At 54.5% G+C, this 12,260-nt stretch overlaps 1 protein-coding gene across 1 annotated transcript in view; it reads left to right on the forward strand.

Moving 5' to 3' along the window:
• RBPJL (recombination signal binding protein for immunoglobulin kappa J region like) overlaps nt 1-9,696 on the forward strand; it is a 13,217-nt gene extending 3,521 nt beyond the window's left edge. Inside the window, exons 3-12 of the mRNA XM_030963580.1 lie at nt 2,666-2,791; nt 4,594-4,664; nt 4,907-5,022; nt 5,867-6,041; nt 6,805-6,942; nt 7,388-7,497; nt 7,985-8,125; nt 8,424-8,579; nt 8,768-8,871; nt 9,275-9,696. Of these exons, the coding sequence (XP_030819440.1) occupies nt 2,666-2,791; nt 4,594-4,664; nt 4,907-5,022; nt 5,867-6,041; nt 6,805-6,942; nt 7,388-7,497; nt 7,985-8,125; nt 8,424-8,579; nt 8,768-8,871; nt 9,275-9,548 (1,411 nt within the window). The 3' untranslated portion in view covers nt 9,549-9,696. The remainder of the gene's footprint in view (nt 1-2,665; nt 2,792-4,593; nt 4,665-4,906; nt 5,023-5,866; nt 6,042-6,804; nt 6,943-7,387; nt 7,498-7,984; nt 8,126-8,423; nt 8,580-8,767; nt 8,872-9,274) is intronic.
• Nucleotides 9,697-12,260: the final 2,564 nt, after the last annotated feature.

Here is a 12,260-nt window from a genome sequence, read left to right on the forward strand (position 1 = left end):
GCCTCTGTGCCAGGCTGTTCCATGCTCTGCCAAGGGGTCAATGGCAGAGGAGCCCCACAGGGACACCCCAGGCTGCATGGATGGGCCCTGTGACTGCATTGGTGACACTGACAGGGATGGAGCATGTGGCTCTGCAGCTGAGACACAAGGACCCAGAGCTATACTCCCAATTTTACACAGCACACTGAATGATGAGACTCACCAGGAAAAAATTCACACACCCAGCCTGGTTCTTCCCTGCTGTGTGCATGTTGTCTCTGACAAACTGAGGGTGAAATGCTACTGAACAGAGCCAGCAAGGTTCAGTACTCATTTAACACTCTGTTAGTTAATTTAACACTGCATTAGTGTAAAAGGGTATCCAGGGTCAGGCCAATTTCCTTGATACATTTCTACATTTATCCCAATCATAATCAGTTGTTCTGAAAAAAAAAAATAAAAAAAACAACTCAACCAACCAAGCAAAAAAAAAAAAAAAAAAACCCAAAACCAAACCCAGAGTTTTGCTGAGAGTTTCCCAAATAGTGCTTTTATATGAAAGGAAAAATAGCAAAGGCAGATCAAAGCTGAAATCACACCATTGCTTGGCAGCAGAGGAGTGAAACAGCTGCAGATTGCCACTATGGAAAAAGATTAAATAACTTTCTTATGGGATCTCTTTGCTGTGCAGAGATATAAACTATTCATTGGCTAGGAAGGGGAGTGAAACCTCAGCAAGACTAAGTGACCCACCCTGGAGCAGCCACTGGTGGGATGCTGCTTGCTAAAGCTCTGCCTCAGTGTGCTGGATTGCTGGAGCCTCCCAGCACCTGGGTGGGGGAACAGGTACAGCCTTGGCACAGGAGCTGCCCTGCCTTGCCATGAGTGCTGTGGGCTGAGCCCAGAGCCCTGTGCTGGCAGCAGCTCTGGGGCTGCCACAGGAGCAGAGCCTGGTGGCAGCCTGTGCTCTGCAGTCAGGAATGGCCATAAAACATTCATTTTCCAGGCACAGAGCAGCAGTTAATGCTGTGGGTGACATTGACACTGGCCCTGGCTGTAAATCTGATTCTGGCAGGGCTCTGGTGATTTATGTTTAGTAGTGATCCAGCTAACACATCTAGGATAAGGGAGCAAGGAGGGCAGGAGATTATATTGCCCCTCTAGTAACCTAACAGAGCACATCTGTGCAGTGCAAAGTGTCAGGTCACCGTGGCACTGCTCAGAGAAGACACTGGGTATGGATTTGTTTATATGGGACATGTGTTTTTCTTCCTCATACGACAGCAGAGCATCAGCTCCATCCAAAGGTGGGAAAGCTGGAACTGGAATGTGTTTGAAGTGAATTGCAACACGGTGCTAAAAGCTGTAAGGGCCATTTTTAAAGTATTGCACTGAGAAGAGCAGAGCTGGCAGGCAAACTCTGCTAGCAGGTTCCTTGGGGTGACTGTGTGCAGCTTCTCTCCCTGGGAGCCTGCTCTGGCCTCTGAGCCCAGAGGAGCTCACCACGAGGAGCCTGCCTTGGGGTGATGGCAGGACCAGACTTACCTCTCTTCACACATCTGACATTTATGCTCTCAACTTTTCTCCACTTCCAGCCCATTTGAGAGGAAGAGAGACTGTGTTTGAAGGGAATGCTCCCCTGCACATCTCTTGCAAGTTCCTCCTTGGGTGGCCATGGCTGATGCCCCTAGTGTCACCCCTTTTCCCCCAGTGCTGCCCTCAGCCCCCAGATGCTCTCTCACAGTTGCTCTGTGATGTGTTTTCCACTGTGGCTGGGGCTTCCCAGCCTTCTCTGTTTCTGCTTTGCCTCTGTCTCTGATAGGAGAGTCATTAGCAGGCTGGATCCCCTCAGTAGCAGCAGTGTTGCCAGTGACCAAATTGACAGATGTGCCAAGGAGGGACTCCTACACAGGCATCTCCTCTGCTTTCAACTTATCCAGCCAAATATCCCAGACTCTGGGAATGCTCCTGCCCCAGACTCAAGGGGTTTAGGGGCTTTCAGCAGGGCAGGAGCTGGTGTTGTACCACAGAAGGCCTCCACAGCTGCCATCCCAGAGCTCTCCCCACCTTGCACTCCCCAGTCCTTGCACTCATGTCCCAGGTGGCAGAGCAGGGCATCTCAGACCCACCTCATCTCTCTCCAGCTGCTTAACACCCAACCTACCGAGTTAGCAGAGTTAAATGCCAGGTGTCTGGGAACTCCTTCTAGTTAATAGAGCAGAAACAATCAGCAGAACCACCTACTCCCTAGGTCTCAGAGAAAAATGCAGCTATTTTCACCCAACGTCCCTTGCAGAAGCCAGCGAGCTGCTCCACCTCGCGTGGCAGCTCCCAGCTGCACTCACAGCTCAGCAGCATCACCTCCCAGCTCACCCAAAAGCCACACAGCAACAAGCACAGCAGGCTGAAAAACAAATTCGTAACCAGTTAGAGCACAGCCACCATTGCATGGGGCTGGAAGTCTTAGAAATGCCCCGTGGTGGCAAACTGGTGAAGCAGTTACTCCATTATCCAAACTTTCTGTTTTTCAATGCCAGCCCCATTCTCGAAGCAACTGAGCCGCAGTTCCTTCTGAAGCCTTTCCACCTTGCCCATCAGGCTGGGCATGGAGGGAGCTCTTGCTGCCTGCAGGGCTGGGCAGGAGCTGGCTCTGGTGCCCCAGTGCCAGGGCAATTGTGTCTTGCAGACCCAAGCCGTGCCAAGGCAGCCTGCTCCAGGACAGCGTGAGGAGGTACCTGCAGCTGCCAGCAGACCAGACAGTGCTCATCCTGCATGCCAAGGTGGCACAGAAGTCCTACGGCAACGAAAAAAGGTGGGAGATTGTCAGGACCAGGCAATAAGTTACCTAGTCTCCATATATCACACAAGGCTGATTGTTATTTATTAACAAACCCATGATTTATACCCTAGTGCACTACAGGTTGACCTAACTGGTCCTTCAATCCAAACACCACCACCATTGCCTAATTAAGAAACCACCCTTTGGTAAACCAATCTCCCTAACACATTCCACACGTTCACAATGCCAGGTGCAGCAAGTGAAGATAAGAATTGTTTCTCATCCTTTTCTCTGATCCTCTCACAGCCTTTCCGAGAATGATGCCTGGTAAAGTTGTGGGTTTCTCTCTGTGGCCATAGAGCTGCTGCCACAGGACATAGTCCCAGCTTCCCTGATAGCCACTTCTAAACCCAGCTACCTAAAGCTTCATTTCAGCCTTGCTGGATTTCACAGATCTAAGCTGGTGAAAATTATCCCCTCTGCATTCACTCATCTTTGCATCCAGAGCCATTGTTTAGTCCCATGAATTGAATAACACAAGAAAGGATTAGCTCCAACCTGCATCCATCCCAGTTAGACATTCCCAGTGGGTAGGTTCTTTCCATGCAGCAGTAAAGAAAGATAAAGTAAATGAAGTCAAGATTCTGTTCAAATCTCACTCCCCAAGAAGGAAAGGCTGGTGTTTTAACTGCCCTGTAACTCTTGCCTTAAAATCTGCACGGCCACAGCAGGGACTGGGCCGTTTCCATCAATGCCAGTGGTCTCCAAAGCTGCTATTTTTGAAAATCCTTCCCACACTGAACACCTTGAGGTTCTGGCTTGAGTCTCCAAAATTGCCACTCCCTGGCAGTGACGTCAGACTGCAGCACTGCAATGTAATTAATCCTCCATTAATCCTTGGGATATAAATACTGCTCCGTTATTACCCAGCATGGAACAGCTGGGAGGCAACCAGCTCAGCCTCCAAGGTGGAACCATCCAGACCCCAGGAGACAGCTCTGGGATGGGCTGGCTGTGCCTACAACGTTCTCACCACATCCAGTCTCCTGCCAGGGGCTGCTGGTCCACAGGTTAAAAAAGTTATTTCAGGACTGAATCTTCCAGCCAGGAGGGAGCCCTCTCATCACAGCCTCTTTCCTCTGCTCCTGACCCCATGCAAGGGGGGAAAATCAGATGCCAGCTCTGAAAAGGGAGAGAAAAACCTGCACAGAGCTCCCAGGTTAAAGTTTGAAGGTGCTGCTGCCATTTTCCTTAGTAATGGGAGTCAGGGGCCTGCACTGTGGATGAGTTGTTTAAATAAACTTGTACCTCCAGGGCTCCAAAATATCCAACCCCCTGCACTGGTGTTTTCTCTGCTAGTGCTTTACCCAGTATCCATAGAGGATGAATTTACACCATTCACACAAGTGCAAAGACAGTGGAAACCCAAATAAAACACAGGAAAATGGGCTTCCAAACTCCTGGCTGTGGATTTATTTGCACTGGGCTGCAGAACTGATTGTGAATGCAGACTCTGTTCCCAGCCTGCTGAAACTCGCACACGGCAGACAGGCAGGGGCTGATGGCTCCCTGTCTCTGGGGGAGCTGGGGGTGCCAGGCTGCCTGTCCTCCCATCCCAGGGCCATCCTGTCCCTGGTGGGATCGTGGCCACAGTGGCACTGGAGGAGGTGCAGGGCTCAGGGTCCCCAGCCCCTGGCTGAGCCTCCCAGGGCACAGGGGTGCCCCCAGTGCTGGTGATCCCCAGGTGTCTGCTCTCAGCACAGCCACTGAGCCACTCCTGAGCGCCTTCTCAGGGTGCTGAAGGGCAGTGAGAAAATGCCCTCTTGTCTCTGCAGGTTTTTCTGCCCCCCACCTTGTGTTTACCTGAGCGGGCCGGGATGGAAGTTAAAGCAGGAGCAGATAAAAGGTGAGCAGAGCCCTGGACCTCTCATCCCTCCCTTCCTGCACCAGTGAGAGCTGCCCTCTGCCTCTGCAAAGGGGACAGTGAGTCTGTTTATGTTGGTTTTGGCCCCCCAAACTCCTTTCCTGCTCAAGCCTGAGCCCCCTGAAATCCAGTCCCAGGGAGGGCTGGGGCTTGGTCATGCTGTGCTCCTGGAGAAGCTGAGCCTGTGCAGGGGGCTGGAAGGTGCTGCTCCTTGTCTGTTCCAGCCAGGGACCTGGGAGAAGCTGGATTTCGGGTGTGTGGGTACATGGGGCTGGACAGCATGGGCAGCAGCCTGATGGAGACCCAGAAGCTGAGCTTTGAGGAGCAGCCAGATGCAAAGGTAAAGCCTGTAGGCCCCCTGGGGCTGTGGGGATTCCCTTCATGCAGGGGCTGGGCTGTCACCAGCAGCACCCCACACCCTGGGATGTCACACCCTCCCCATCCTCCTCAGGATGTCACAGCTCTTTCTTCCTAGCCATAGCTCCCCACTCCCACTCTGCCAGCCTGTTGGGGCATGTGCAGCAATCCAGGCAGCCCAAAGATCCCTGTCTTCCTCTGGAGCCATCTCTTCAGGTCAACAGCCCTGTGGCTGTCAAAATCTGCCCAGCTCCCTCAGCCCTGGTTCCTTCTCCTGATGAGCAGCACTGCTGCTTGTCACAAAATGAGAGCCTGGTCCTTCATTTGCGGATAAACAGCTTTAAAAAAATGCCCCAGCTGATCCCAAAGTTCAAATCCTTCAGCAGAGCTCTGGCATCTTTTGATTGGAGGGGAAAAAAAGGAGAAAAAGCATTATCTGGGGTCTCTGAAGAGCACGGGGTCTGAGGCAGGCCAGGAGCCTCACAGAAAGAGCCTTTGTCCACAGTGCTTGCCTTGCTGCTAAAGCTCAGCATATCGGCCAGGATGAGGGAAACCATAAACCCAGGGTGATTTCTCATGTTATGTGGGATAAATCACACATGAACATTCATTTCCATAAGGAATACTCTGCCCCCAGTGTAAATAAAGCCTCTGCTGATCCCCAGCTCTTCATTCCACCTGTAATAACATCTCTGGTTGTTTCTCCCTTTAAATGAACCCGGGGCTTGTTGAAGGGAACTATTATGTCCTTGTGGGGTGGTGAGGAGGGTGAGAAGGGCTGGTGGGGCTGGGCTGGAGCTGCTGGCAGCCCCTCTGTGCCCTGGCAGGGGTTCAGCTGTGCCAAGGCCCTGTACATCTCGGACACGGACAAGCGCAAGCATTTCCGCCTGGTCCTGAAACTCTTCTTCAGCAACGGGCAGGAGATCGGCACCTTCCACAGCAAACTCATCAAGGTCATCTCCAAACCCTCGCAGAAGAAGCAGTCCCTGAAGAACACGGACCGTGAGTGGCTCTGTGGGGAGGGAGGTGGGTGCCAGCCCAGGGTGGGATGCTCTCTGCTCACAGCTTGGCTCTGGAGGGTCCAGGCAGGACCCAAATGTTGCAATGCTGTGAGGGTCCCAATGAGGGGAGAGGATGATGCAGCTGACTCCATGGATATCACAAGGCTAATTAATTACTTTATTATACTACATTGTTCTTTACATCTAAAACTGAGCCTGCCAAGCACTCAGCCCTGCTCACACTGCGCTGAATCTCATGACTGTCACCCAACAGTCCCGACTCACACACACACACCTGGCCCTGATAGGCCAAGGAAACAAAACCCCATCACTTTGGGGAAACAATCTCCATGTTGCATTCTACTTTTGCACAAATGCAGGCACAGCAAATGGTAAGAATTGTGTTTTCTTTCTCTGAGCTTCAGAGAATGTGAATCCCAGAAATATTCTCGGGAAGAATTGTGCCTTGCTTTTCTCTCTGAACGGAAATGTGGCTATACCCACAGCCCATGGGAACTCCCAAAAGAGGATTTATCTGACACAGTGATGTCTCACTTCCAAATGGTTCACCCAGCACGGGGTATAATGCCCTGCTGCCAATGTGGTCCCCACACCATGGGCCTGCCTCCACTCACACAGAGGGGAAGGCAGTGGGGAGGGTTTTGGCTGCTGGGTACCCCAGGAACCGGGGCTGGTCCTTGCTTGGCTTGACAGAGCCATCATTCAGTCCTGGCAAGCACTAACCCGGGCACCTCTCCCCTCAGTCTGCATCTCCTCAGGCTCCAAAGTGTCCCTCTTCAACCGCCTGCGCTCGCAGACCGTCAGCACCCGGTACCTGTCTGTGGAGGGAGGAGCCTTCATCGCCAGCGCCCGGCAGTGGGCAGCCTTCACCCTCCACCTGGGTAAGGACCCTCGGGGACACTGATGCCACCATGCCTCCAGCCCTGGCTCTCCCATCCTGCAAAGCCAATTCTTGGGGGCAAAAGGCGTGGGAATTAGCCGGGGGATGCACGAATCTGGCTCAGTCTCACCTCTGCCCGGCATTCCTGGTGTGTCTCTGGACATTACCCACTGGCTTTGAGGGCACAGGGGCTGTGACCAGGGCTGTACTGGTCTGGAGGTTTACAAATCCAAGCAAGGGATTGCCTGGAAGAGGCCAGAGCCCAACAGTATTCCTGCCCTGCAAGGTACTGCATCCCCATCCTGCTCTCCCGGGCTGGGCTCCCAGGGAGTGATGCTCTGTCCAAGCAGTGAAAGCAGTAAGGCAGCAGCGGGAGCAGGGCCAGACCTGTGCCCAGCCGGGTGAACCAGCTCCCGGGGCTGACTCTGCCTCTCCCTCCCGGGCAGCCGACGAGCGCTGCAGCCGCAGCGAGTTCCCCCTGCGGGAAGGGTACATCCGCTACGGCTCCGTGGTCCAGCTGGTCTGCACGGCCACCGGCGTCACCCTGCCGCCCCTGGTAAGCTGCTCACCCTGCCGCCCCTGGTAAGCTGCTCACCCTGCCGCCCTTGGTACGCTCCGTGCCTGCGGAGCCGTGCTGGGCATCCATGACGGGGATCCATGCCGGGAATCCATGCTGGGAATCTATGCTGGGGATCTGTGCTGGGGATCCATGCTGGGCATCCACACCAGGGATCCACGCTGGAGATCCGTGCTGAGGATCTGTGCCAGGATCCATGACGGGGATCCATGCTGGGGGTCTGTGCTGGGAATCCGTGCCAGGGATCCACACCGGGGATCCATACTGGGGATCTGTGCCAAGATCCACACCAGGGATCTGTGCTGGGGATCCGTGCCAGGGATCCACACCAGGGATCCATACTGGGGATCTGTGCCAAGATCCACACCAGGGATCTGTGCTGGGAATCCGTGCCAGGGATCCACACCAGGGATCCGTGCTGGGGATCCACACCAGGGTTCCATGCTGGGGATGCTGCCACCCACAGATCATCCGGAAGGTGATGAAGCAGTACGCCATGCTGGACGTGGATGAGCCCATCTCCCAGCTCCACAAGTGTGCCTTCCAGCTGCAGGGCAGTGACCGCATGTACCTGTGTCTCTCCACAGACAAGGTGATCCAGTTCCAGGTATGGCAGTGCAGGGGCAGGGTGCTTGCTGTCATCTCTCCAAACTCCTGTGTTGCATCAGGCTGGCAAGCATGGCACTGGGAGGGGTCTTGCATCCAAACTAAACCAAGAATTATGGGAAAGCTTTAGTGGGGACACTGGAACTGAGGCCTTTGGAAAGGAAACACGATCCCCGTTTCCCCATGAGCAAAGCAGTCACTTGCTGGAACCGAGACACTGAGGGCAGAAGCCTGGCATCCCAGCCCCATTCCCCACCACCTCCCCTGCAGCATGTTTGGAACTCTGACACTCTCCACAGGCATCTCCCTGCCCGAAGGAAGCCAACAGGGAGCTGCTGAATGATGGCTCGTGCTGGACCATCATCAGCACGGAGACAGTGGAGTACACCTTCAGCGAGAGCCTGGCGTGTGTGCGTGAGCCTGTCAGCCCCGTGCCCCTCATCGCTGCCCTGCAGGTGGGCACAGCCTCGGGCTGCCCCTCCCTGTCACCTGCCTGCCTTGTGCCTCCTCCTCCTGAGCCCTTCTCCCCCTGTGGCACCTCCCATTCTCAAGTGGGAATGAGATAATGAGATGCACAGGCAGAGCAGCCTGTGGGAGAAGGAGTCTGGCTTTACAACCCTGCCGTGCCCTCTGCCTGTCACAGCTCACAGGTGGTGGGGACGTGGCCATGCTGGAGGTGCAGGGGGAGTATTTCCATGCACACCTCAAGGTCTGGTTTGGAGATGTGGAAGCAGAGACCATGTACAGGTAACGTGGATAGGGGAGCTGAAGGCAGGGAACAGCAGCCAGGAGTGGGCTGTGCTGGGCAGGTCTGGGAAGGATGTGGCTGCAGACCTTGGGGACAAGGACACTTGCAGGAGCAAGCACGAGCACTGCAAGCAGCGGCAGGAGTGAGTCTGGTGCCTGCTCTCTGCCCTGGCTGCAGTCTGGGCACAGCCATGGCTGGGGGACAACTGGGATTCCAGGGAACTGCAAACAACCAAGCAAGCCTGGCAGAGAGGAATGAAAGACTGGGAGGAGAGAGGGAACTGGGTGGAGACTTCACACTGAGCTCCAGGATGGAGGAGAAGTGCAGTCACTCACTGCTGGCTGCTCCTGCATAGGACCTTCCCCTGTTAATGCACGTTTTCCTCTCCTGCACTGTTCCCAGGAGCCCCAAGTCCCTCGTGTGTGTGGTCCCTGATGTCTCTGCCTTCGGCAGCGACTGGAGGTGGCTCCGCTATCCCATCACGGTCCCGCTCCTGCTCATCAGGGACGATGGCCTCATCTACTCCAGCTCCTTCACATTCACCTACACCCCAGAGCAGAGCTGCATCCCCAGGCAGCAGGTCCTCTCAGATGTTCCCCAGGACTCAGACAAATTACTCGACAGCATCCACCAGGAGTTTACCAGGACCAACTTCCACCTCTTCATGCAGACCTAGCAGGCTGAGGTCACTCACTGCTGGCCTAGGGAAGGGGAACAGCCCTGAGCCATCCTGGGGGGGCTCATCCAGGGCTTGGGGTGGCCCTGCCAAAGGGTTCTCCCCACTCATTGAACACACACCATGCTCCTGTGATTTACTGATTTATCTCTTTCTCACAGCAGCATCTCACACTGCTGAGGTCTCACATGAGAGCATCAATAAATCAGGCTTGAAGGACTCTTCACTGGTTCAATTGCCTTTTTACTGATTTGCATGATTTACCTGCATGCTGGCATAGAGCACCACAGCTCCCTCAGTGTCCTCAGGCCACATATTCAAAGTCCAGGAGGGACAGGGATAATGCCCAAATGCGACCTTAAGTGTTACTGATCCATACCAGGAATCCCTGCATCGCTGCTGTGCTTTTCAGCTCAGCAGGAGCTGCTTCCCAGCAGCCAAATACCCAGCACCAGATGTTTTGGTTTTTTATTGGAGGCCCAAATGGGGTTATTTAAGAAGGAAAAGGGAAAAAGAGAGAAAAAACTTCAGTGTGAAACCCAGCTCCTCCCTAGCTGGCGTGGCCCTGCCAAGCTCTGTTGTTTTATACAATTAGACACACTGCTGGCATCAGCAGCAAACTGCTGATTTAGATGCCATAAAAAGCAGCCAGCTTTCCTGGAGCTGGACATGAGCATTTTGCAGAGTGGGCGTTAAAGGCTTTATTTAGATCTCCGTGGCATCCAAAGGCCCATGGTGTACCTGGAAACCTTCTGGTTTGGCAGTCCTGAGCTGGGCTTTGAAACAAGCCAGCAGCCAGACTACAGTGGCGGTCCCCACCCTGACCTGGGGGCAGGGGAGCAGGGGAAGCACAGCCCCCCATGGCCTGCAGCCCCCCAGCATGCACACATGGGCAGCCCCTGGGTTACCTCTGTGTTCTCTGTGAGCTGGAATGTTTCAGATGCAGCACTGCCCTGCCTGCAGTCCATCCTCAGCCTTGTTGTGCGCACCCCGTGCCTCTCTGTGGCTCCAGGTGCTGAATTTGGGGCTGCAGAGGACTTACAGCCTCGTACCACCCAGCAGGGAGATGCTCAGCCATGCCTGGAGTCTTGGCCTCCCCCCTCTGCAGCTTGTACCTGTCCCTGGCTCCCATGGGAGCACGAGAGCTTGGGTTCCCATCATCCTGACCCAGGGCTTCCCAGGGAACAGCACCTCCCTGAACTCCACCAGGAGATGGGGTTCCTTCTTTCCCAAAACAGGAACCTCACTGAGGGTAAAAAGCTGTAGCAGACACATGTCTGCATCTGGAGCTGCTGTGGGAAAACTGGGAGAATATTACAGGACATGCCAACTGCCAAGGGCTGGTGGAGGAAAAGACTGGAGGACAGAAGAAGGGTGATGACATGGAGATCCACAAGGGATCCAAAATTAAATTCCTTCAGCAGGTGGCAAAGTCCGAATGTGCTCATTAGGTGTTGGGAGCAGTGGTACAGGACTCTACTGCTCCCATTTCTGGAAAATGCTCAAATATCTTACACAGCTCTGGGGGCGCTGGGGGCTTCCCCTGTGCTGCTGCTGCTGCTGGGCCACCCCATCAGCCCACTCTTACCATGCCCTGCACTCACCTCCCCAGCAAATCCACCCCAGCCCTAATGCACCCGAGGGTGAGACGCAAGAAAATACTTTAACCAACTCAAACAGAGGATCCCCTACATTTCCCCCAACAGCATTTCCTCCCCCATCTACTCAGTGAGGAGCTGGAGGGCTGTGAAAGGATGGGCTGAGGCCTTTTAGTTGCTGCCTGCATCAGGAATGTCCAGAGCCCTCAGCTCCTCAGCCTGCTCTCCTCCCTCAGAGGCCAGGGCATAATTCACATTTTATGAATGGAAAGCATCCTGGGTTATATTTAGCACCAAAGGGCAAGAGGAGCACTGCTTCTTGACTTCAGGGGCTTGGAACAAGCCTGCCTTGTTATGTTTACAGCACTTTGCTGGATGGAGAGGCCAAGAAAGCACTGAGTGGCTCATTCTTGCAGCCTGATGGATTGAGCAAACAGCCGCAGTAATTCAAGCCACATGGGGAAAGGAGAGAGGTGGCAGCGGCGGGCTGGGGGAGCCTCCCGGGGCTCCTGCCTTCCCCACCGGCCTCAGGCTGCCTTTAATCTGCTTTTCACAGCGGGTCCCACGCTGGGAACGAGGAGCTGGGAGCTCCTGCCGGGGACACTCGCCTGCCATGGGAACAGATGCTCCGCATCGCGCCGGGAGCCGGGAGCGTGGCAGAGCTGTTTATTTGCATAATCGCTGATTAACACAAATGTCTCGGACAGGAGCCAGGCAGGCAGTTGCGTGTTCTCGCTCGGGAATGTCTCTGCCGGATCCCACAATAACCCAGCGTGTGGCCGGGGAGGGAGCACGGCCCTGGCTCTGTGCTGCCCGTCTGACAGCGCTGCTCGGAGCTCTGCCTGCAGCTTCTGCCGGTCCCCAGGCAGCAGAAACACGGCTGGGTACAAAATCGGCATGAAAAAACCTTTACATGGCTTCAAGAGCTAGGTTTAGGAAAAGTATCAACAGCTTTAGGGATGCACGGGATAATTCATGCATAGGATGTGGTGTGGCATGAGCATCTCCAGGTGAGGGTCAGGCTTGAAGGCGATGGGGATCTGCAGCTTCTGCCTGTCCCCAGGCAGCAGAAACACAGCTGGGTATAAAATCGGGCATGAAAACACCTTTACAT

Source organism: Camarhynchus parvulus, chromosome 20 (assembly GCF_901933205.1).
Source record: "Camarhynchus parvulus chromosome 20, STF_HiC, whole genome shotgun sequence".
Lineage (NCBI taxonomy): Eukaryota > Metazoa > Chordata > Aves > Passeriformes > Thraupidae > Camarhynchus > Camarhynchus parvulus.